Raw genomic sequence first — 24,721 nt, 5'->3', positions numbered from 1 at the left:
ACTGCATTTCTTCCAGCAACTTTGGAAATGTTCCTACTTTGCATTGTCTAATGTTTGGGTGATAAGAAAAAGGCAATAACACCTTGTGAACACCTCCATCTTGTTGTCTGGCATTGTGAAAATGACTCTCCAGTGCTTTTTAAGATTCACTGTTAGGACACATATATTGATACATTCACATCAACTTTGGTGTAAATACTTCCTCTTATTGTGTCGTTCCCTCTTCTGATGGCAGTGTGGATGTAAAGATGTAACAATTAAAATAAAGAACAAAAAATATGTTTAACTGAGGCTAATACGCTTCAAATGGCTATTTCACAACCCGGTTATTAAACTGGATCACTCCCCGAGTTGCAGGAGAGCTGTCGGAAGTATCTGAGTATCTGTGGTAGAGCACATGTTGTGTCATCTTCCTCTTCCTATAATCGCTGTTTGAGTGACTATCAGTGGGTGTGTCTGCGTTGTCGTATTGACAGATCTGGCCCTGTCACTAGTCTTTGTGTCAGAACGCCTGTGGGAGACAGGAAGCCAGGCATCAGCGTGGACAGAAAACGGACATCTGACCACACCTAGAGCCTTGGGGCTGGATATAACTCTGTGACTCCTCAGAGCACTCTGAGGTCCTGACTCAACCACACAACCCCTTTTGTTTTTGGTTTTAGGAAAGTGTGCTATCGACATTTAGTAAAAAAAACCTCAAAGACAAAGGTATTCAAGTAAAAATATACAATATATTTGTTGTATAAACTTGTACAGAATGTCTTGGACATTTCGCTTTACATATACTATACATAAGAGTCAAAATAGGGTCACTTTCGCATCCTTCATGATTTTTAAGAAAATTTCCCCTAAAGCAACCACATTTTATGTACATCTTTACACACATACCAAACGAAACAGCCCTTGGATGCACTTTAAGAGGCCATGACGAGATACAGATGACTTGTATAAAAATCCCTGAAAATGTCTCTTTGTGAGGTAAGAACACATTTATCAAACTCTTTTCCTTTCATTCCCTCTCATACATCAAACTCACTCATTTGTTCTGAGACGAGACTGGCAATAGAGAACAGCTAATTACACATCATGTTTCCCTTAACATTGTTGTGCCACAGAAGGAGTAGCTGCAGACGGAAGACTGTTGGAGTAGGAAATAAGGTGAACATCCATTCCTTTATACACTGATTACTTACACATTTGTTCCTTTCCATCGAGGCGAAAGCCAGTCCTATAATACACTAAACCTCGACTGGTAGCTGACATATAGTTCAATTTCATGTTACGTTACGGTCAAGGCCTCAACAACAACAGGAAATATGACCTACAAGTTACAAAACAAGGTAGAAGATAATCACATGCAAATAATGCAGTTATAAGCAATAGAATTTCTAGGGGTGTTTTTGGTGAATAATATGTTTTTAACAGAAAGTGGCCACTCAACCTTGTATTTAAACAATAACAATTTACCATCATGGTGTTCCAGACATCAGTAAAGGTATTCTGATTCAAAGAAGAAGAAAAATGCTTACTGTGGTAACTCTGAAAACTGAAATTGAGCTGCAAAACAGTCATCAGAAAAAAAAAACTGGACAATAATTTCAAGGCCGAATCGCTGTTGTAGCTTATTTCCCTCAGCTAGAGTACCATCAACACATCTCAGATTGGTCCCCAGAAAACATTCTAATTGGCCAAAGACTCCTTTTAGACCATCAAGGCAATAATCAAAACTGATAGAAAGAAATACATTAATATCCGCTTTACAGTTGGTGAATGACAAATAACAATCTTAGATTTAATAGAAAAGTAATGAAATGTCCTGTTATTATGGTCGTACAGGACCATTAATTAATGCCATGTATGGAGGGTAGTAAAAGTGATCTTTGTGTTAGAAATTAAGGCAGGCTGGATCTAATGGATCATTGTCTCTGTTCCTTTAAGAGATCAATGTAGTTCCTTTTGGTGCAGAAATAGGGTAACTGACTTACTGCTTTCTTTCAGCTAGTTAGGCATCTGACAGGCTCAGAAGAACCTCAGAGACACCACAGGAAATGACAAAAATACTGTCCAATCGATCCTCATGTTGACTCCAGCGTGTCGAGCTGGAAGACGGTGTGATTGGTCGGAGTGGTGAAGAAGAGCTGCTCCTCGCTGGTGGAACGGTTATCACAGGGACTGTGCAGCCCCAGTGTCCTCTCAAAGTCCAAGAGCTGACCCATGAAGTTGAAGTTTGGCGAAATGTTGGACTTCTTCCTCTTGACAAAGTCATAAGCGTCGTTGAGAGAGAGGTTGAGTCTCTGCATCAGGTAGGCCACGGTCACTGTGACTGAGCGACTGATGCCGGCCAGACAGTGAACCAAGATGCCACACTGTTTAGAACGAGCCTCATCTGTGAGAGGAAGGGAAGTCTACAGTCAGCAGAAAGTTGTTCTAAATTATTTTTCATGTAGTACAATGTTTAAGGGCTTAAGTTATCAATGTGATTCTATATCTTAGTTGATGTAGTAACCCTGTTGATGGTACAATAATGGCGCCATAATAGTAAATCATCCATCAGCAAAGCATAGCAAGTGTAAAATACCTCCAAATAGTTGACATGTTTGCTCCCTCAGCTATGTGGTCTACCGGCATGCCACTAAAGCATGACGTAGTATGTGCACGCGTAATCAGCAGTAAACCAAAAATTTAATTGAATAGATTGGCTCCATTGTCATCAAAACCCGATTTGAGTCAAAATCGGTGGTGCGTCCTTGAATACACACATTATAAAACTGTCAAACAAAACTACGCTTAACTTGTGAAACTGCATTCAACCACAACTCCAAAGAGTGGTGACAACATTTCCTTTCTCATTCTACCTCTAACATCTTTAGAAGCTACTTCATGATACACAGTCTGGCAACCACCTAACAAACAAGTCAACAAGCTGTGGTTTCAGAAGCAAGTCGTGGCAAGAAACAAGATTTAAAAGGAAACTGAAAAATAATGTGTGGTGCCATCACAAACAGAAAATGTGTTTAAGAAGTAAGTGTTGTTGCTTTGTATCAAAGATATTCAGTACTATTGTTGTACAACAGCTGATAACACCCTATACAAGTGGTTTGGGAGGGAACGCTGATCGTATCTTGCAGTGGAAACCACCATTTTGCTTATGAACATAATATAAAAACTCCCTCCTGTCCCACATACCCATTCACAAACCAGTTTACCAAACAATTAATGATTCAGAAGAATTGATTATTACATTGTAATTAAACATATTTAGCAAAGAATGACTTAATTAATACTAAGATTTAATATCAGATATCAAAGGGTGCCCCGCCCACATGAGTTTACTACACAGTATGACACTCCTTGACAAAACAAACACCTACACACACTAAGAACACATTTATCTTATTAAAGGTGTAAGTGTGTCTGTGAGTTTTACGTTTACCAAAGCCAGTTATTGACCTACTCACCTATAAATGTTATGGCCTCTGGGAAGAACTGGGACAGGTTCTGACTCCAGTGGTCCGAAATGGGGATCTGTTTGTACCTGAAGTGGCCGTCATGCTCAAACATGTTGGGGAGATTGGGTGTGACGTTCAGAATGTACTTGATGTTGTACTGGCCCAGCACGTCAAGATTAGTGGAGTCTTTGGCGCAGCCCAGGTAAAGGTAGGGTAGGATCTGGACGGGGAAGGCGTTGCTGGGGATGGGGCTCTCCTCTGACTCTGTGGCACTGCTCGGCTCTCGATCAGATTCCCCATCGGAACAATCTGAGCTGATTCTGAGATTTCCAAAACCAAGGACAGACAGCGGAGGAGAGGAGCTGGGACAGGAGCTGTCTATGAGGGTCTCACAGTGCTCTGGGTACTCTGTGTGGAACTTGACAAATCCACCTGGACAAATGCCAAAACACAAGTTAACAAAGTCACACCAATGGGGTTGAATACATTTTTAAATGAAAGTGACACCTTACATTAACTGTTTATTGTTAACCTGTTGTTCAATCGCAAAAAAAAAAAAAAGTTGTTGAGTATTGAAGCAGAGCTCTAAAGAAGGAGCTCAAGTTCCCCCCAAAAAGAACCATTCATGAAATGCATGCCTGTTCCTGCTGGAGCAAAACATGGCGCAGCCATTTTGGAATTTTAATTGAGAATCTCAGTGACACACAAACTTTTGAACAGCTTACAAACCGCAGACTCACAACACTGGCTGAACGTTGGCGGTTAAGTAACGTCAACGTTTGTAACGTTAAAACACAACAAGAACAGAGATACACGTTAACGTAACTGTCTCATTCTTAAGGTTCAAAAGTTGGTATTTGAAAGTTTAAAACCTTATTCCGTAAAAAAAAAAAACCCTGTTAGCCTTTAATACAGTTTAAAACGATGCTAGGTTATGCTAATATTGCGTAAAACTAGCTTGATAGATCTGTCAATGACAACATTTTTATATTGTAAAGCGACGTCAGTTAGACGTTTTCTAACGTTATAAACACAGTACAACTAACTAACGTTAACATACCTATATTTTACATTAATGTATAGTGTCATTTTTCTTAGGGTTAAGTCGATAGCAAGACTATTTACCTTCGAGGTAAAACGCTTTACAGCCGTCTTCCCATAGTTTTTGAAGAAGTAGACCCAGAACCGACGCTGGAGCTCCGCTGTCCTGCCAGTCCACGGTGCACTCATCGTACAGGACGACCGTGTCCGTCTTACATCGTCTTATGAACTTCTCTTTATCCTCGTGGTTGGGGATGATAGTCCGGATAGGTATGTTTCCCTTTTTGAACCTCCGGAGCATCAGCCCCGGTATGGCCAGGTTTATGGCGATCTCTATGTGGGATGATTCATAAAGCTCATGTGAACGGCAGTCCAGCAGGAGCAGAGAAGTGCCTCCGGACTCTAACTCGAGTTGCAGCCATTCCACGCTTTTACTTGGCCTCACATTAGACATATCGGACTCAATATCATACTACATGCAAGCACAAACACTTACTACATGGTCCACCAAACGACGATAAACTACATTTCAGCCGAGAAAAAAAAAAGAAGCGTTAAATGTTGCTCCTCCAGTGCATGGCGCTTCTGCGTGAGCGAAGAGATTTCCCCTTTTTCCTCTTCTCTATTTCCATCAGTCAGTGAGCCTGACCTGCCCGTGGGGCTAATGGAGACCTGGTTACACTTTAATTTACGATACACAAGTTTAAATGTAAATGTTTTATAGCCAATAATCTCTTCATCAACTTCAACTACTCCACATCGTACTAGGGTCCTCCATGCACATTCTCGTTTTACCATTCCGATGCACGGGGAGTTTTTTTTTCTTCTGGTTGACAGTAGAGCAACTCAAGAGGGAGGAGTTTATTCCTTATGATTTAAAGTCATAGCAGAAATATTAAAAAAGTTTGGCATCAATGGGTCTCAATGGAATCATTTTGCCAATCACAATTTTGTCAACCACTATCATCATATTTTTAAACCAGTGTTTTTGTGGTATTATAGCACGTTTATACTGAACCAGGGACTCAAATATTACTTCAATATTCCCATGGGGGCTATTACAGCAATAACCTTGCAATATTATCATAGTTGCATCTTGAATTATACTTATTTTTTTGAGGGTATACATTCTTAGCAAATGCGATTGCATCATTGCACATAATATGCATTATTGTTGCATTATTGTCTAAGTATTCACCTATCCTAAGTGCTGTCATGATACCCTTTTCAAACAGAAATACTATGATATACTGTATTTTAGTATAGTATAGTACTTCATATAACAATACTAGTGATATTACAACAACTATACATTTATTACACAGAATTACGAGTACAATGCAGTATTTACAATGATATCACACCCTCCATTTAGTAAACAACAACAAATATGCTGAATCAAATTATTTCCCCCCTGGAGGGACACACTCCTCATTCACTCACACTGCTGAGTACTTTGAATTGGTGATGCATCTTTTTCTACTGGGGAGCAGCAGAATATTTCTCTACGGAAGTATGTTGTCATCTTTCTTCATGATAATATTTATTATGAGAATAGACACACCCTTGAAATTGCTCTCTTCCTCCATTTTAATTTTAATTTCAAGATGAAACAATCAAGGAAGCCTTTTTTTTAAACTTCCTTTGCTAGATTACATGGTCACATGGTCTATGATCACAATAGAGAACTCACAAGCATGTTGCTGTGCATGAATGTCTTTCCTTTGAATGCAACCAGAACATTCCCATAGTTCGCCACTGATGGGTATAATAATGCAAGTGAAATGGTGAATGGGGAGGAATAAGAGAGAGAGAGAGAGGCACGCACGGCGAATCCAGCCACGCAGTTCATCTGTCAGCACACGTGAGGAGGAGACACAGATGTGCAGAGCATCGGTATTAACACAGAATAGCCAACCACCACACACTTCAAAGAGTGTGAAAACCAACACACAGACACACACACACACACACACACACACACACACACACACACACACACACACACACACTGCCTGTGCTCATTCATACCCACATGATTGCTGTTAAAGTTGAACTCTAGAGGTGTTGGACCTGCCTTCAGACTTTTTGCAATATGGAACTAAGCAGGCTGCATGTACAAAAGACAGTGATGGACGAAAGTAATAATGTGTGACAAATTCAAGTATTTGCTGCCAACACCTCATGGCGTTTTGTAGATTTACTGGATTCACTGGACATGAAGCAAGAGCTATATTAGACGAGAGAATGATATTGTTTATTCATTAAATCCAAGAATTAAATGGTGCTGTTGTTTATGCCCCTGTGAATATGTCTCAAGATTGTGAATCCAAATCAACTACATCAACACAGCATGTAACTGGAGTATTGATTCATGTTCTGAGTGGGTTGGACTCGCACGATCGTTGTGGTCACCTGACAGCTCCACTTCCACCAACACTTTGCTTACATAATGTGCTCCAAACGTGAGCTCATGGTAATTCACTCAGAGGAAAGATAGGATAGTCTTTGATTTACAGAATGCCAGGTTTTGCATGTCAAGTGCTGCTTTGAGGGATTTCACGCACACCCTTGAGACACATAAACACACCCCTGTCACGTGCAGATGTACAGTGAGAAGCATTCAGAGATGAGACAGATGGGAGGAGAGCTTCCTCTCCATTGATGTTTCCCTGCATGTGGGAGTAAAGGGCTTTTTATTGAAAGCATTTTATCTAAACATGATGGGCATAGGCCACAGGATAGAGCATGTCTTACAGCAATAAACATGTTGATTCCATCTTGTATGAAAAAGCTACGTAAAATAACCATGTTACTACATCGATGACAGCTAAATCTGACAATCCATCTCGTTTAAAATGCTCTGTAATGTCTGATTGTGCATGCCACTGACTGCTGTGTGAGGTACATTGAAGTGTATTTGCTGCATTTTATTACTACCAATGTGATCTCCAATGCTATCTAGATGGCAAACACAATATCCTGTTCTCTAATGATACCATCTAGTGGTTCATCATGAAAGCTGCTGCACCAACTATGAGTCATCTGCAGAGGAAGGAGGTGTCTGGTGTCACAGCCTCACCGCTCACAATAGGAGACCCGGTCTGCCTCCTTGTGGTGAAAACCAAGAATGCCATGAAATGCCTTTCATGAATGAACGACCAGAATCTGCCCTTAACCTGATTCTACATGAGCACTACTACTTTTTGCTAAACCAGAAGGTTTTCCAATAAAAACGTAAAAAAAAAAGAAGTTATTGCGTCATTTATGTAATATTTCATTCATGTTGTTTATGATATCACTATTTATTACTATAACTACCATTTACTTTTGTGGTATAAGTAAATGACATGTATCCTACATCACCCTACACCTAAGTCACATGCTTCTCCATCACCTCGTGTCTGACCTGTGAGCGATACTTAATCTGCAGAAGTAAGAAATGGCACATAGCATGTTATAACTGATATAGCAGAAGGATCATCTCTCATATGTAATGAAATAGTTTACATATACAGTACGTATATGTGCAGAAAATACCATGGGTATCTTCATGTATGTGAAATGACAGAACTACATGGTTGAATCGTATTAGTGATTTGAGATACTGAGTGTTCACTGTTGGAGTGAGTGTGTGGTTTTTCATGCCATCTGCTATCTCATTCACTTCCTACTTGAAGATTATTCTAGCATGAAATGTGCAGAAATATTATTTAGATTAGATCTTTGCTGAGCACATGAGCATAAACAACACAATAAAACAATACAGGATTGAATTTGCTGCTGTTTGCTACTAACATATCTACTACTAACTGAAATAACTCTTTAACAACCAATAAACGATTCCTTTAAAAGTGAACACACACACACACACACACACACACACACACACAAGTACATAAACCCATTTATTAGTGAGGTGACACAGAACATTTTATATGTAGTGATATATTTTCTGTAAATACAATAAATAGCTTGAATACTAGGGAGGTGCGTGATGAGATTAAGTGTTTTAGTTCATATCAGGCTACTGCTGATATCATGTGACTGAGGCCTGTGAAGTAGGACTTCTCCCTCTCACTCATCAGCTCGAAGTGAAGAGGCTGCTGGCAGAAGTCACACTCTGCTGAGGAGTGCGGCCTCAGCTCCATACCCACCTCTTTCCACGTCTTCACCAGCCGGTCTGTGGAGACAAAGCAGAGAACAGCTGAGGATATAACAACCTTTTCCATAAATGATGGGTACTAGATATACCTAAAAGCGTAAAAATTGCTTCAAACTGAGGTTTGAAATAAAATACTTGTCTCATCTTTGCTAACAACAAGTTTAATTCCAGAGTATAATAATGACTCTTTCAAGTGAGAATGTTACTTTCGCCCAGGCATTTTCCATACAAGACAAAATACTTTGGCTATTTTTAGATTCTTAGAATACACATCATACTTTATATCGGGCATACCAACAAAGAAGAACATCATCTGGGGAGTGTGATGTGGCGTGGGTGCGATGCGCAGCAGCTCCTCTCCTTTAGCCACAGTGGGGTAGTTGATTGCCTGGACATAGATGTTGTAACGAGACATCATGATGTCACAGATCTCAGTGTTCTTCTCTGCATCGGCCACCTGCCAACAGATACATCATCATATGTCAGATTCACATTTCAAAAGTGTCTGAAGTTTAATTTAGGCTCTAAGACGGTCCTATAAGGGAACGACTCCCAAGTGATTTGTGCATCAGCACCAGTTAATTGGATAAAATATACGTTTCCTTACCCGGACAGGAATAATGTGGCTCGGGCAGTGGACCACCGGAAGGCCCGAGTCCATCAGCATCTGTCGGAGCAGCTTGACGCTCCTCTGATGTTTCCTTCTGAGCACCTGGCCTTCCACACTTTTCAGGACCTTGATGGACTCCTTTGCCCCTGCCAGCAGCATGGGGGGCAGAGAAGTGGTGAAGATGAAGCCTGCAGCATAGGAGCGCACTGTGTCCACCAGGGCGCTGGTGCTGGCGATGTATCCACCCACGCAGCCAAATGCCTTGCCTGGAAACAAAACCCATAACAAGTCAGAAAAGCGCATATGAAACTGGGAAGAGTGTTATGAGCGGTTCCCCTTCATTAGTGAGGGTTGAACTTACCAAGTGTACCAGAGATGATGTCCATCTTGGTCATGACTCTGTCCCGGTCTCCAATCCCTCCTCCTCTCAGCCCATACAAGCCCACAGCATGAACTTCATCCACAAAAGTAATGGCACCAAACTTGTGAGCAATATCACACATCTCCTCTAGTGGGCACACGGCACCTGTAGAAAGCAGTTTATTAAGATTACTTATATCAAATGCAGGGGTGTAATGCTTGCTTTGTTAAGGTTTGTACACACACACACACAAGTGATTTATTCTTAAGTTTGAGAAATATTACTCAAACCTTTTGTGATTTTGCATATGACAGTAATGTAAATCAGTTTTTCCAGTAGTTACTAAAACTCATCAATCAGGAACAAAGAAATGATCAAATATTTGAAATGTCTTATTACATAAGGCACTTGCATGAGAGGCTGTGTACTTACCGTCCATTGAATGCACCGTCTCAAAGGCAACGATCTTTGGAGTGGAGGGGTCAGACTTCTCAAGCAGCTCTTGCAGGTGGCTGACGTCATTGTGACGGAAGATAAACTTCTTGACTCCGCTGTTTCTTATACCCATGATCATTGAGGCATGGTTTCCAGCGTCAGAGTAAATTTCACAACCTAGAGGAGTACACAAATGGAAACTATGGATTTAAGTCTTTACATGGAACTTATGGTCACATGTTGGAATATTTCCAAACTTAATTGTATTTACCTGGAAGCATTTTTGCCAGAGTAAACAATGTGGAGTCATTGGCTACAAAGCAGGAAGTGAACAGCAGTGCAGCATCCTTGTTGTGCAGGTCAGCTAGCTCGTATTCGAGTTCCACGTGGAACTTGCTCGTCCCAGAAATATTTCGTGTGCCTCCAGCACCAGCGCCGTGCTTTCGTAAAGTCTCCCTTGAAGAAAAAAATACAAGTTTATTATCTTAAAACTAACTTATTCTAGTTTTAAATCGGGGCTGAATCTGTAATTATCACCACCCTCGTATGAATTCTGTTGATTCAGGATTATGGGTGATCGCTGATCCGTGAGCCTACTCACATGATCGTCTGGGTGACTTTGGGGTGACGGCTCATGCCGAGGTAGTCGTTGCTGCACCACACAGACACGTCTCTGCTTGCACAAATAGACCCTGAGTAGTCGTTTGCCATGGGGAATGAGGAGGCCAGCCGGTTCACCGTCTTAAAAACCCTGTATGTGTGATCCACCTTCTTGCTTTCAATCTTCTTTTCAAAATACTTGTCGTACTGAAAGGTGAACACTGATGGAGGGGTAATGGGAGGAGGGTTTTATAAGCCAAATGTCTTTGAGAATGATTGTTCATTAAGAAGAATGTGTCTTTCTTACCGTCAGGCAGATTGTCCTGTAGCAGGTGACACACTTTGGAAGAAATGGGTTGCAAGAAGTGTTTTGGTGCCCCTGGATTACCCATGTCTGCCTCCATAAGATCCACAACCGAAAAATCCACAACTTTCTTCCCTGTTTAAAAAAGATGCATACTATTAATCATCTCTGAAATCAATGACATTGAATTGCTATGCACATTAAATCTCACTAGAGAGTGTATGCTCCAAGCAATGATCTCTCACAATTCACACAACTGTCTTACTGTATGGGTATCCAATTACAGGTGTGTGTGTGGCTGTACGATTGCTTACCTGTGCGCACAGAGTGCATTTCCTGGACGTCCTCTTGCAGCTCCATGCTGGCCTCTCTTACTACCCTATTGTTTTTCTGCACCATTTCGGCAGCCAGGAAAGGGCATTTGGAGCCGGCAGCCTGGCCAACAGGTGGCGTGACATGAGCTGGGGGCAACTTGACTTCATGCTTTTGATCTACACATAGAAATACATTTCTGAATCATGATCTATCTACTAAAAAGCATTATAATCACATTGTAAATAATAGTTTATCATATATGATAGGATGCCTTACAACTGACCATCATTTGTTGGAGTGTCTTTGGACGCAGAAGCTGAAGAGGACAGAGCTCTGGCCAGAGGTCTGGAGGCCAGGTCCATCATCACAGGACACTTTTGGGCATAGCTCACCAGTGATGACTTCCCAGCCAGATGCAGGACAACACTGGGCACTACAGTGAGGAAAGGGCACCGGCGGATCACTGCCTCCATATGAGATACTCTTGACCTAAATGAGAAGGAGAAAAAGTATGTCGGGTTAAGTTTCACTGTGAGATTTCAAGAAGAGCGTCCATCACTTATGTTACGTAAAGGTCAGACATGCAGCCCGATCCCTTGCATTATCAAAACAAACAGATACCATAAGCAGTGTGATAATGTTTATAAAACCAAATAATCCAGTTAAAGTTACTATTTTAACAATGTGAATAAGATTTCACTTCAGGTAACATTTTACAATATCTTCTACTGAAACTAATCCCATAAAAATGCTGTCTTTCTCTCAACTGTCTCCTTTTGTTTTTACCTGAACACATCCCAGTCCACCTTGACATAACACAAAAAAAATGTCTTGCGAATCATGACTGATACCACTCTGACCAGTGAGACCGAAAAGGGATGTTATGTTTAAAGCCCAAGATACATTTTCCATTCTCGCTGCTCCTTAGTCAGCTGTCCTTGACAAGTGGGAAGGGGAAGGCCTCTCAAGGACCTGTCTTGCAATGAAGGAGAAGAAAAGCCATCTGGCTGCTGGTTAGATAAAACATACGTAGGCTATAGGAAATTAACTGTACCAGACTGAGTCCCCACCATCTTAAAAAACAGGGTCTGGGTGTCATAAGATCCACAAAGTCAAACGTGGTCCCTCCTTTGAATTGTCAGTGTTACCAATTCAACAATTTCTCGACTATATCGAGAAATGAACAGCTTTTGAGTTAACTGACCTTGACTAAGAAATAATATGAGATTACCACTGAAACGACAACCTATTATAAAATCTGGATAGATTGTAAACCAAAATGAACTGAACAAAACTTTCTTTTACCATATTTTATGTTTCACCCATTCACCATGAATAACTATTATCACAGCTTCCTAAAACTGAATTTAAGATGAAAACTGTATTGACAGAGATATAAATATTCATACAGTGCTCAAAACACCAGTTATCCCACAGTATCTAGTTGCTTTTAACATTCATCTAACTCATCTATGATTTGTTAATAAAGATTGGTAGCCTGCAGCAACAACTTCAACTCAAAGATGTACACTGGAACTAAACAGGTGTTTTTTAAATTATTTTTTTTATATCATTAAAAGCGTATCAAGCCAATATTTAATTGATGGAAGACAAAACATCTTAAAAGGAGATGGACATGAGATTGGACCACATGTCGTGTACACTACACCTGCTATATCCCCTCCTACAGTTCTTGTATAAACCCACCTGGTTTGTCCTTTATAAGTTAAATGCAGCTCAGCAGTTTTTCGGACGATTCTTCTTCCACATTGAGGAAACTCCAGCTGGAGAAATTATAACACTTCGGCCAATGCGGTGACGTAGCAGGAGTGTGTTGCACAATCCTGGAGCCACGCCCACCAGCAGTCATATAACTCTGCCACAGATCGTCTATTCCAAACCGGAAGCCACGTCTATTCCAAACCGGAAGCCACGTCTATTAAACTCAACACAGAAACTACACGTTTGTTTTTTTAATGTGAAATAACAAATAAAAGTTGGTCCAAATACATTTTACCAAAACTGCTAAAATAATTTAGGCCTAAAGATATTATTTATTTAAATTACAATATGAGTAACACTACTGAAAATGTCCCTAACGCACTGGGAAGTGGTAGAAAGTAACTAAGTAAGTTACTTTACGTGAGTATTTCTAGTTTTTGTCAGTGGTTGAATAAATATACAGATCCTTCACTTAAGAAATAGTAGAAATATTATAAAAATGCTCCTGAATTCATAACGTTACTTAGGGTAAAAGTACAGATGTATTATTAGCAATATGTTCTTATAAGTATACATCCTTTCAGTGTTATATTACTTTAGAATATTTTATTGTTCTGTATTATCACTAACGAATACATGCAGGAGCATTTTAATGTTGTGGTTTCCCATGTGGAGCCAACTTTATATACTTTGTGTACTACTGGGTAGATTAGTAATACAGTACTGCATGCTATGATTGTTTTAGGTCAAAGGTAACTAGTAACTCTAAGCATCAAATAATTGCAATGGAATAAAAAGTACAATATTTCCCTCTAAAATGTAGTCGAGTAAAGTATAAAGTAGCAGGAAATGAAAGTACACAAAATGAATCATTCAATACTATAATAATAAAACACTGACAATAGCATTTTGTAGAAAACTTCTGTACTTTTACTTGAGTAACATTTTGAATGCAGGCGTGTAATGATTTTATGATAGTACTTACTTTTACTTAAGTACTCTGTAATTGGGATTTAAAAAACAAACAGGTCTTTAATTAGTTTTTAGGGGGTTCTCAACCCCCTTTTTATTTACTCAACAGAACCAATTGTTTTGATCTTACAACAATAAAATATTCAAGTTAAAAAATATATATTTTATTAGAAATGTAAAATATGTTTAAAGTCCATTTTTATATTACCACCATGTTTAAAGTCCATTTTATATTACCATTAAACATTATTTTCTGACCTAGCCTTGTACTGTAAAAGTTATGGTTAAAGTAAGTAAATACATGAGGAAGCACGCATAAATTAAATGACCCTCTGAAATGGTTGTAAGACAATCTATATCTAACATTAGAGCAACAAAATGGTTTTATTTTCTCTAAATGCGTCTGATGATAATTTACCCAAATTTTGAGCATTTTGGGTTTTTACCTCCCCGATGACGCCCCACTCTCCCATTTAATGAACACTGTCTCCACCTACTGGAGAACAAATAATATGAAAATAACCTTTATGTGTCGTGTATTAATAAATGAGCTGCCTCAGTCAGTTATTCAAATTCTAAAACCCTAAAATGATCCTTCTCATCTGCTCACGTCTTGGACCAGCATGCACAGCAGTGTTCAGCGGTCAATACAGGTTGTATGGTCCAAACACCTTGGGGACTATAAACAAGGCCAACAATAATATAAAAGACCAAAAACATGCTCAGCCAATGGGAACAGTTTTATGATAGGATTAGACATTTCTGAATCACAATTAGAACACATAAACACACACAGTCATTAATAGATATGCAAATCAACTTAACTTCACACTCTGTATGACAAGGTCAGGCAGGACAGTTACATAGAAGATCTTTCTTAAGTTTTGCAACCAGCTTTAGCACTTCACTTGTTATTCCACTAAGTGGCAGCATTGTACTCAAACCCAGCCCCCGTAACGCAGCTTATTGGGCAGGTAGATGTTGGTGAGGAAATCCGGAGCTATGGCTGCTAGGGACTGTATTTCAGCCTTGACCTTACTCTGCTGCATCAGTTCCATCTACAACAAAAGCAAACACGCAGTTTTAAGGAGGATGTCGTGCAAACAAGCATAAATCATCAAATGTTTATCTCTAACAACCACTCGACAACAGAGTGGCTCTGCTCTATCCTCAGCATCAGTGAGCTAAGAGTCCTCTCACACACATTCCTACGCCGTGTGTCACATGAGCAAAGATGTTAAAACTGTGTAAACCTCTGCGGAGGAAGACTTTTTTCCCTTTAAAAGAAAGAATAAAGAAAAGGAACAGGGTACTTCAGACCAACATTTCCCCCAAGTAGGCTCATAGGTGCAAGGAGTGTGTTGGGTTAGAGGTGTGTGTGATATGGACAAAATTACCCATCACAGCATTTTTTTTTTTTTTTTTACTGATAAGTCATATTTACTATTGAACATCACATGGAAAGGGTTAAATCTCACATTCATGTGTTATAGTAAAACAAATGCTCATGAATTAAAAAAGAAAAAAAAAGGTCTTTGGTCAAATGAAACCTATTTATTCCATTGAAATAATATTTAAATAGAAGAACACTCTAATACAATGTTATGGAGATAAAATATTCAATAATACTGAATTATTTTTCAGACTAAAAACCAGTTTACTTGAAGTGGCACGCTTCAGATACTTCCCTTCATTGCACTTTATTTATCTCACACATTTCTATTCAACATCCATCCATCACTGTTAAAGCACTTTATCGTCTCACCTCTTTCTGCCACTCTGGTTGGCTGGCTAAGTACGGCCTTTTGAGGAGGCTGCTGAGTTTGCTTTCATCTCTCTTGGTGAGGGGGATCAGGACATCCTCGGGAACCCGCAACCTGAAGAATGAAATGTTGATTATACTAGACATAAGCAAATTGATATTCTGAAAAATGACAGCGAGCAGGCAGTTCTGTTGATGGATGTCGTCCCTGCAGTACATTTCCTCCCATTGAGGAGTTATTATGTGTATGTTTAGGGAGAAACATAGGAGGAGAAGCTGTACAGACTACAATTAAATGTATGTCAAAAAGCCATTTTGGCCTAAATTTGTTCAAGGGGACGTATACTTAAAACTCAATATGCTCTAGGATGCAGTTTGCTTGAAGGAAAGAAAAAGTGAGGGCGACGGCAACAGAAACCAAAACAAATATAGAATAAAATCCCAATTAGAGGCAGGAGGAGGAAGTAGGAAGTAGCGAATGTTGAGTCCAAACCTCTGGAGGTCAGAGGGGAGGAGACCTAGCCACATAACGCTGGGGACGGTCAGGCTGTGGGCCTCAAACGACATGGACTGTGGAAAAACACACGTACACACAAAGCTTACACACATAATGCATCTCAAATAAACACACTAATCAGCACTGTACCTACATAATGTGCTTATGCCCAACACATGTTCGCACGAGGATGGTTACACAAACATCACAGATCAACAAAGTCATTGCCACACAACATTTTCACTCCATACAATGTCACTTTCAAGATTCTGAGATGGATGGATTTTTTTTTTTCCTTAACAGAGGGACATAATTACATATAGCGCACAGAGAGACACTGAACAGGCCACATTGGATAATGTACAGTACGGCGGGACTCACCACTGATCCGTACTTGTAGATGCACATGATCTCAATCCCTGGGAAAACCAGAGGGCGAGACACAGACACGCTGCAATCACCAACATACCAGAGCAATTATCCTCCAAGATGTGTAACGGAGCTTAGAACAAAGTAAAGCATTACACATGTGTCTCGCTATGCAATGGGAAAGGCTTCATAGGTATGGAGACTTTTGGTAACACAGCCATCCCGCCAGGACGAGAGCACGCCAGCGGGAATAGTCAGACTAGGCACCATGACGTAGCGGACAGGTGCTAACATCTGCCGGCTTAGTGAGACATGCAACCCAACTGTGTGTGTGTGTGTGTGGAGATGAAAAGACAGCCAAGTGTTGTTAAATGTGTGGAAATATGCAAAGTATGTGTGAGAGGTAAAACCGGTTTGCACTTCAGACAGATGATGAGTACCATGAGGGTCAGCATCCACCAGAGCCAAGATGGGGATGTGCAGTGTGTCCCAAAGCTTTCTCACCATCAACCTGCTGTTCACATCTGGCACGCCTTTACCCTGATGCACGTAAACACACCGGTTGTGCATACAGAAAAACTAACACTGCGCTTCCAATTCCAATTAATACGATACACGTCGCAGGAAACAGACCGTGATCATGATGCAAGGAGACAGCTTCGTGCAGAAGTCGTCATCCAGTAGTCTCTGAAACGTTGCATCCTTCTCAACGATCATGATAAACTTTGCATGGGATACAATATCTGCACATGATATAAGAGGAAAACACACCCCTTGCAACCCATGTCCTCTACATACAGAAATAAATATGTAAACTATACAAGAGGGAGGCATCTAAGAGTGACACAAAAGGGAAGGCGTGTGCATGCACAGCAAAACTCTCAAACTAATCACGAAGGATACTTCTAATCCCAGCGATGTTTGATGAAACCGCAGCAGCCTAAAACAAAACACAGCCATGTAAAGTGGATCAACAAGTGAAAGATGTGAACAAGTGTGTCGTAAGCCTTCTAGCACTGCTGGTTGTTTGGTAGGAAACACAAGGTGAACCTGTGGAGCTGTTAACACCATGAAAACTCCTGAGGGTATCTTTAAGTCATAGTTGATGTTAATGTTTCTCAGTGTAGTAACATGAAGACGGTTGAATTCAATGGGGCAGTGAGTTCATGCTGTTGATGGAACTTACAGCAGAGCAGGAGCGGCAGTCAATCCTCGTGCCGTCCTCCTCCATATAACACAGATCCCCGGAAATTAATCCCTTGGATGTGGCCAACTGGGGACATAAAAAGTTACACAAGTCACAAAGTATCGCGTGCTCATATTAACACATGCATATGCACACAAGACTTGGATCACTGCCTCTTTGAATTCAACTTTAATTCAATTTCTTTTCAACCAGAAGAATCTTTTTTTTTTCTCCCTCCACAGGTGTTTCCGAAGATATGAAGCTTAAAATACCGCACTAAACTAACAGACTTCATCTGTGGGACCTGAACTAATAATAACACAGCATATCCAAAGGAATTTTGCTACAAGGCTTTTCTGTTTGAGGTGTGTGCGTGTGTGTGTGTGTGTGTGTGTGTGTGTGTGTGTGTGTGTGTGTGTGTGTGTGTGTGTGTGTTTTACCACATGTAGTGATCTGCGAGGAACCTTCAGCATGCAGGAAATATCATCTACTATACTATCAACAGTTTTCTGTGAACCAAACAGCTGTGTATTGTTGTAATAGATGTCTCTGTGGAATAAAGAAATGTATATCTTCAAATTCAGGAATAACTCAGCAGAGCAAAACATGCCATGTATAGAATATGAATTGTTAGCTAGCCTTAGTGATCTTTTCAAAATGTGAATTGACGACGAAAAACCTTTTGGTTGCATACGAGTTGCTCTGCACGAGTTTGTAGATGACCACGAAAATCTTGAGAATTTGCGCTTTAAACAGAGACAAAAACAAACTAAAATCATTATGAATACAATAGTTACTTGTCACATCTTTTGTGGAGTGGGGAAAAACAATTCTGTTCATAATTTGGATATCCATGTGGTAAACGGATCCCTAAAAAGCCTTTCAGCGTACACTGTCTCTGACAATTTGTCACCTAGAACTAAATCTGACTTTTACTGATGTTTGGGCAGTTCCTGCATGTGTTCACAATGAATATAGAAATCAAAGCCACATGAAGTACAGTACTTTGTTTGACTAAAAGGAATGTCGGTTGTCAAGAACAGTAACGATGCGTGTATCTTCTCACCGAATTTAGTGACAGACGACGGACAGTCGCTCCTAATGGTGGTGACAGAACTTCCTAAAGTCATTCGAAGGCCAATGGCACTGTCAAAACTTAAGTGGGAAGCAATGAAAAGAAAAACATATGGAAGTTTAAGTTTGAAGAAAAGGAGTCATCCAAAGAAATGTACACAAATTGTCTGTGCTTCATTTACATGTTTAGCTTGGAAAATCAGCTCCCCCAACTGTAAGCCATCGAAAACTCCCCACACCCTGAGGGCTACCTGTTTGAAGGCCGACCTCCCCCCCCCCGTACATCACCGTGCTGATTCCTGTGTGAAACTTCTGGAGCTCAATCTGTGGGATTCTTACATTTAAAAAAAAAGGGCTGAACCAGAATGTGAACGCTTTAAGCTGCGGCAAGGTTTGATCCAAACAAGACCAGACAGTCTGCTTTGTTGTGAGCATAAGGTCTCCGCAGCCTAGTCGCATTAAAGCCCTTTGTACATTTGTTTGTGTGTGTGTGTGTGTGTGTGTGTGTGTGTGTGTGTGTGTGTAGGCCTTTCAATTCCTTATCATTCTGTCATCTTTTCAGCAGCAGGAAGTTATTTCAACTTCAATCTCTCTCTGAAGCAAAGTTTGTAGTTACTTTTTTTCCCCTACCACCTGGTTGCCCATGAAGTATGCTTACACCCCTTATACAAATTCAGACAGACTTGAAGTGTGTATTAAACAGGATTCTGATCATCTTGTGAGGCCTGACCTCCCACAAAAATCTATGTAGGTAAATGTTTATTTATTTCTTTACACAACATGACCGCTTGTGTTTATCTTTTAAAAAGGTCAGATGGCTTACACAGATCCCACACAGTCGGTGTTTAAAATGACTGTTCAGGGCGGGTAGAAAAACGTCTCATGTTACAGCGTGCTTAAATAAAGTTACCTGATGTTGGCCCAGTTGGATCTGTCGGGCAGTGCCAGGAAAGGGGCCTCGTCTTTAGAAAGACTGGTCACTATTCCTAGGATTACGTTTTCAATGAGGCTCAAAATTTCCCCGCTGGAAATAAAGATACAGTGCTTTGAATATGGGACACAGGGATTCAGAATGTTTTTATGATACTTCAGCTGCACCAATATCCACATATATACTGTTGAAAGTATAGAACATTTCCTGGAGTTTGTGGATCAAACAATGTTTATTATTGAGTAATGCAGTGATAAATCATGGTACTTTTATTATGCATTATTGCCCTAAAGCAGTGCAGTTCATTCATTTGTAATATTGACAACAATGGTCTGATATTAAAGATATGAAAGTGATAGCTACTGTCCAACAGTACGGTTTGCAAAATCTTTGATGTGTATTGTAGTGGTGCATCCGTTTTGGTCTTCAAGTAAAAAAGAAAAGTGTATGTATTGCTAATCATATCTAGGTTTGTACAAACATAGGTCGTAAGGAACATACAGATACATGAGCTAACTAGAGGTAACATAAGCACAGTGCATATTAAAATCCAACGATAGATAAACTGCACTTTAATTTTAATTTCCCCGAACTACATTATAATTAAGAAAGTGAAATACCAGTTGCATTGACCTGCTGCTGGAGATCCCTGCTATAGGACCACGATGGCACCTGTTACACTGTACTGGGAACCAGGATGAAAGCTAGTTCACCCAGTTTAACATCGCGTGAACTTACTGGCTGATTTCTCCTTCAACACGCTGGCAGTCTGTTAGGACCTCGACATTGTTCAGCAGTTCAGCACGGAGCTTGTCAATTGCTGAAAACAGCTCTGCAACAGAGGATCCCATGAGTGACATCTGGCAGAAAAAAGTAATTACAGACACGACGTTCCCGCGCAAGGATTTTGTGGAAATCTCGCGCGATTTACGAAGCTGACTGATTGGCTGAATTTCCACCCGGAAGAATTCACCTTTTAAACATGGACCCATGGATGTATTAAGAGACCATGGACCACAGAAACTGAACAATAGTTATGATTACTTTACAAGTTGCACCATATTTAGACGATAAGACGATATAGTACTGCACTTAACTACAGTGGAACTGTTTTTAATAATTTTTTTATTGGAGGGCACTTTTCAAGTACAAAGTGCTTTCCAAGGAAATTCAAAACATAAGCAATACAAGAGGTAAAACAACAGACCACGTATACTGTAACCGCTTGGTTGAAATGCTTTTTAATGTACTCTTTATACCAGTAACGTATCTTTTTAGTTGTATTTGTACACACAAAACTGCCTAAAAACATTCAAAAATAGTTCAAATCTGCCATGTGTCTTCGGTTTCAAGGTTTAATCAATTGCACCTCCATAATTAAGGCTACATGTATAAATGTTTTCTCTTTTGGAGTGTCTTTTCTTTTTGCACCTGGTATTTCCTCAGAGCTCTAACAGCACTTGTGTTGATCCTCTTGAAACTTGAAACACAAATATATAAAACCACTTTTCTGGTGATTTGCTTTTTGACTTGATGTGCTAAATCTCCTCTTCTCTGTATTTCTGTGATCAGGTTTGACACGGTTGAAATACCAGATTAAATAACCTACAATGAGTTCTGATGTCCTGACAGACACATAGCCTGGAAATGACTGAAAGCAGCTACCAGTCTTCCTCTTCACGCGAAAGGTCAGCGCACATTTGCAAGCTTTGTCCATTAATAAGATCCGTGAATGTGTGTGGGCCACCTCATTTGGTGTAAAGTAGTAGGCCTATGCTGGTGGTGTTAAGTAAAATTACCATTAGCACCCTCTGTGGCACTCAGTAATGAGACCCTTTTTGTGAGCTTGCTGCTACTTGTCCAACGGTTTGTCTACTGTACGTGTATGTTTCTGTTTGTGTGGGAGGTGGGAGGTGGTTTGCAGTAGGGTGGGTCGTGGATAATTGAATGTGGTTAGAGTCTCGGAGAATCCAAATATATATGGTATCTGTCAGCCATGTGGAAGTGATTTTTAGATATAATTTACAAGTACAGCTGTTTTAAGCTCCAAACATTAAAATGGCAAGGAGGGAAATCCCACATAATGCTTCATCGACTACCTTTCAAAACCTGTTTCAGTCTCTTTGTTGCATTATGTTGCAGTCATGTCACTCTATTGTTAAAACAGAGAAATGTGTTTAGAGTTTAATACTATTAGGTCATGCAGAGTCCCCACCTTCAACAATTGTTGGCAGGCATGCTGTGTGTGTGTTTGCAAAGGCACTGCGGTCTTTATTTCACAGTGTGAAGGCCTGATCAGAGTGTGTGGGAGCCAGGATCTAAAGAGAAGAGGTCTGTGGCCCTGACCTGACCCTGAATATTTCCTAATGTGCAGCTTTACCAAAGGTCCCCTTTCCCCTGAGTGGCTTTGACAAGCTGCTTCCTTAGTAATGGCTCTTAATTTCTGAGTAATTGCTATCTCTAAGTGATGAGGGACAACCCCTCACCCAGGCTGAAAAAAAAAAAATCTTAACATGTGGAAGACCACAGGTTGTGGGGGTCCTTTTTTCTTCTGTTCCAGAAAGGCTGAGACCCCTACTGTTCCTTTGGCCCGGGAGAGATTTGTGTTGAGTGTGAGGCCCTAACCTGAGGAGACAGAGTGCAACGAGTCATGTGCTTGTCTTGGGATGAGTGTTTGTACTGGGCAGGAGGGGGGAAACATGGGGGAAGTAAGGGGCTGCAGGGTCAGAGGAAAGAGAGTGGGGGCACTCGCTGCAGGTGAGGGGGATTAGCTGCAGCTAGAGGCCCAAAGAAACTAAATACAGATCTGTCAACCTAATCCTCACAAATAGAAAACAGAGCTGCCCTCCCTTCACAATCCACATAGTTCAGCACATCCACCTCCTCCTCTACCCCCCCCACACACACACACACTTTCTACCTCAGGCTCTCCTGCTCCTCTGTTTCTCATCAGCTTTTGGCCTGGGCTAGTCTGGTTATGCCGCCTCCTCTCTAATGGCTCCTCAGACCAGCATCCCCTAAAGAGGAGCTGACTGATCACCCAGGGTCCCCTCTGATTGACAGACTAACACTGCCTTACAGAGTGATGAGAGCAAGAGTCAAAGGGGCAAGGCCTCTCTCGCCAGAGACAACAATCTAAATGGGACCTCTGCCGTGAGCTGCATGGAACTGGGTAGACGTTTATCAGGCCCTCACACCTCAGTAATGGATGCTGATAAGTATGTGACTGGCTAGGTGAAGAGACCAGCTCAGTGTCAAGCCTGTACTCTGTGCCGATGACACAAGTGACAGAGTGCCTGAGTGATAACATCCTGCAATGGATAAGCTCTACTAAGCCAGGCATTTTGGAAAGCTTAGCTAAAACGGTATCTCAGTGACACCAACTATAACTGATGGGTCTGGACTGGACTGCTGAGAGCTATGAATCAGATCCAAGCTACTCTGGTGTTCCCTCGTCCCATATCTGCCTGCAGACAGACGCAGGAGTGACGGGACATACCGGATACAGGCGAAAGTAGGTACTGAGTGATGGCAATGAGGATTGCAAGGTGCATCATTTCAAATAAGATCATCATGTATTCCTCAGCAGAAAACCTTTGGACATGTGATGCTGTCATGCTACTGAATCGTATGCCAAACTAATAATGCCGAAATTGAGAATGTGACAGGGATTGGGTAGCAATCGTGGCGAGCGCACTTGGATCCAATACTTCTAAACTGGATCCACATTGTGAAAAATGCTATCAAGCCCAAAACTTAAATTGGATTTACAAAGTGAACTATTTCAAAGCCGTTTCATATACCCACCCCCTCCCTTTCTTCTGCCTGTCTCACAGCTGTGTCTCATATGTTCATGAGGCCCCTGGAAGTGTGAGACACCAGAAGGGGAACATTTTCAATAGCTCAGCTCCACCTGGTTTGGCTGTTTTAACAGGCCGCTGGTTTGTGCAGCGCACACAGTTGGGTTACGGCAAAAACGTAGACAAGGGCGGACAGGACAGGCAGACCGGGAGGGGGGGGGGAGAGGAAAAAATGTGCCTCCACCCTCTCCCGTCCTTGCACCCCGACCCCACACTGCTTCATTTGAGGGTCAGTTTACACTGAAAAAAGTTTTACTGTATCGTCAGTGGGTCTGCTTTGTCAGACCCCCCTCCACCGAACCTCATCCGTCTCCCAGCATACACAGGCCTTCAAAGGACTGCTGCCTGCTGCTCTCTGAGGCAACACATGAAATAAATATTAATCTGACCTCTGACCGCATGCTTTGAGCTCCTAAAAAGAGATAGGCAGTCATATGGAGAAAGCAGCAACTCAACTCAAACAGTATTGTGTGGAGATGGAAAGTGTTTTCTTGTGTTGTTGTGGGGGTTTGAAAGAGTTTCCAGGGATGTTTCACTGCACTGCTGTGTGGTCTTCTTTGGAGCTTAGTATCATGCTCCAACCTGTTGGAGTGCGGAGGTGTGTATTCGTGCAGACTGTCTGAGATCATAGTGGGAAGAGTGTATGTGTGTGCGCTCTAAATGCCTTAGGCCAACTGCTGAATTTGAGCTAAGCGAAAATCAAGATCAACGTATCAAAGTAAAGATCTTGTGAGCTCACCTAAGTAAGCCTTAAAAAGTATAACGCTTCATGGTCCTAGTTTGTACAACAGCTGTTCACCACAGTGATTTATACTGGCTCTGCTGACAGAAGTGCATCCACTCTCTTCAACAGCCACCTAACCGCCTTAAATGTAATGGCCCAGGTCTTGACAGTGTGCATCACTGGATGTGTAAATATGTAGGTATTTGTGAGACAAAATATTGAGTTTAGTGTGAAATTCTTCAAAGAAATGTGTCTATTCTTTTGCATTCTCAGTTTCTTTTCCTCCATGTGTGTGTCGTCGACGACGGAAGGTTCAAACACTATTTGTTCTGCTTTTCTGCTTTA

The 24,721-nt window shown here is 41.0% G+C and overlaps 3 protein-coding genes across 5 annotated transcripts; all 3 read right to left on the bottom strand.

The window, feature by feature from the left end:
• Nucleotides 1-711: 711 nt before the first annotated feature.
• On the bottom strand, nt 712-5,287 carry LOC115011370 (dual specificity protein phosphatase 7). Its single transcript, XM_029436508.1, has 3 exons — nt 4,575-5,287; nt 3,459-3,881; nt 712-2,386 (listed from the first exon to the last, which is right to left on the bottom strand). Exons 1-3 carry the CDS (start codon nt 4,942-4,944, stop codon nt 2,076-2,078), a joined length of 1,104 nt encoding a protein of 367 aa, XP_029292368.1. The 5' UTR covers nt 4,945-5,287; the 3' UTR covers nt 712-2,075.
• Nucleotides 5,288-8,385: 3,098 nt separating this feature from the next.
• LOC115010929 (5-aminolevulinate synthase, nonspecific, mitochondrial-like) lies at nt 8,386-13,115 on the bottom strand. 2 transcript variants are annotated; one of them, XM_029435842.1, is made up of 11 exons: nt 12,988-13,115; nt 11,564-11,769; nt 11,280-11,456; nt 10,969-11,100; nt 10,663-10,882; nt 10,333-10,517; nt 10,059-10,238; nt 9,627-9,791; nt 9,263-9,531; nt 8,950-9,112; nt 8,386-8,673 (listed from the first exon to the last, which is right to left on the bottom strand). In XM_029435842.1, the coding sequence occupies exons 2-11, from the start codon at nt 11,751-11,753 to the stop codon at nt 8,513-8,515; spliced, it is 1,842 nt and encodes a 613-aa protein (XP_029291702.1). In that variant the 5' UTR covers nt 11,754-11,769; nt 12,988-13,115; the 3' UTR covers nt 8,386-8,512. The 2 variants fall into 2 exon arrangements, with proteins under 2 accessions (XP_029291702.1, XP_029291701.1); XM_029435841.1 differs by lacking the exon at nt 12,988-13,115 and adding an exon at nt 12,067-12,154.
• A 1,581-nt stretch (nt 13,116-14,696) lies between these two features.
• On the bottom strand, nt 14,697-20,677 carry spo11 (SPO11 initiator of meiotic double stranded breaks). 2 transcript variants are annotated; one of them, XM_029436114.1, is made up of 13 exons: nt 20,531-20,677; nt 19,772-19,885; nt 18,854-18,942; nt 18,467-18,533; nt 18,228-18,336; nt 17,788-17,874; nt 17,505-17,541; nt 17,235-17,344; nt 17,042-17,141; nt 16,614-16,651; nt 16,230-16,306; nt 15,740-15,851; nt 14,697-15,032 (listed from the first exon to the last, which is right to left on the bottom strand). In XM_029436114.1, the coding sequence occupies exons 1-13, from the start codon at nt 20,650-20,652 to the stop codon at nt 14,913-14,915; spliced, it is 1,182 nt and encodes a 393-aa protein (XP_029291974.1). In that variant the 5' UTR covers nt 20,653-20,677; the 3' UTR covers nt 14,697-14,912. The 2 variants fall into 2 exon arrangements, with proteins under 2 accessions (XP_029291974.1, XP_029291975.1); XM_029436115.1 differs by lacking the exon at nt 18,228-18,336 and having other exon boundaries at nt 18,427-18,533.
• Between the last annotated feature and the right edge of the window lie 4,044 nt (nt 20,678-24,721).

This window comes from Cottoperca gobio, chromosome 7 (assembly GCF_900634415.1).
Source record: "Cottoperca gobio chromosome 7, fCotGob3.1, whole genome shotgun sequence".
Lineage (NCBI taxonomy): Eukaryota > Metazoa > Chordata > Actinopteri > Perciformes > Bovichtidae > Cottoperca > Cottoperca gobio.
Note: the sequence above shows the minus strand (reverse complement) of the source record. Positions and strands in the feature narration are given on the sequence as shown.

What these genes read in the sequence shown, in the direction of transcription:
- LOC115010929 (XM_029435841.1), bottom strand. Translation starts at nt 12,122, where the DNA reads ATGATTCGCAAGACATTTTTTTTGTGTTATGTCAAGGTGGACTGGGAT. An exon ending in AGACACTCCAACAAATGATG is followed by an intron (nt 11,457 to 11,563) that starts GTCAGTTGTAAG and finishes TTCTATGTGTAG; the next exon opens with ATCAAAAGCATGAAGTCAAG. An exon ending in AAAGTCACCCAGACGATCAT is followed by an intron (nt 10,518 to 10,662) that starts GTGAGTAGGCTC and finishes TTTTTCTTCAAG; the next exon opens with GGAGACTTTACGAAAGCACG.
- LOC115011370 (XM_029436508.1), bottom strand. Translation starts at nt 4,944, where the DNA reads ATGTCTAATGTGAGGCCAAGTAAAAGCGTGGAATGGCTGCAACTCGAG. An exon ending in TAAAGCGTTTTACCTCGAAG is followed by an intron (nt 3,882 to 4,574) that starts GTAAATAGTCTT and finishes GCATTTGTCCAG; the next exon opens with GTGGATTTGTCAAGTTCCAC. An exon ending in AGAGGCCATAACATTTATAG is followed by an intron (nt 2,387 to 3,458) that starts GTGAGTAGGTCA and finishes TTCCTCTCACAG; the next exon opens with ATGAGGCTCGTTCTAAACAG.
- spo11 (XM_029436114.1), bottom strand. Translation starts at nt 20,652, where the DNA reads ATGTCACTCATGGGATCCTCTGTTGCAGAGCTGTTTTCAGCAATTGAC. An exon ending in TCCAACTGGGCCAACATCAG is followed by an intron (nt 18,943 to 19,771) that starts GTAACTTTATTT and finishes TTCCCACTTAAG; the next exon opens with TTTTGACAGTGCCATTGGCC. An exon ending in AACTCGTATGCAACCAAAAG is followed by an intron (nt 18,337 to 18,466) that starts GTTTTTCGTCGT and finishes TTTATTCCACAG; the next exon opens with AGACATCTATTACAACAATA.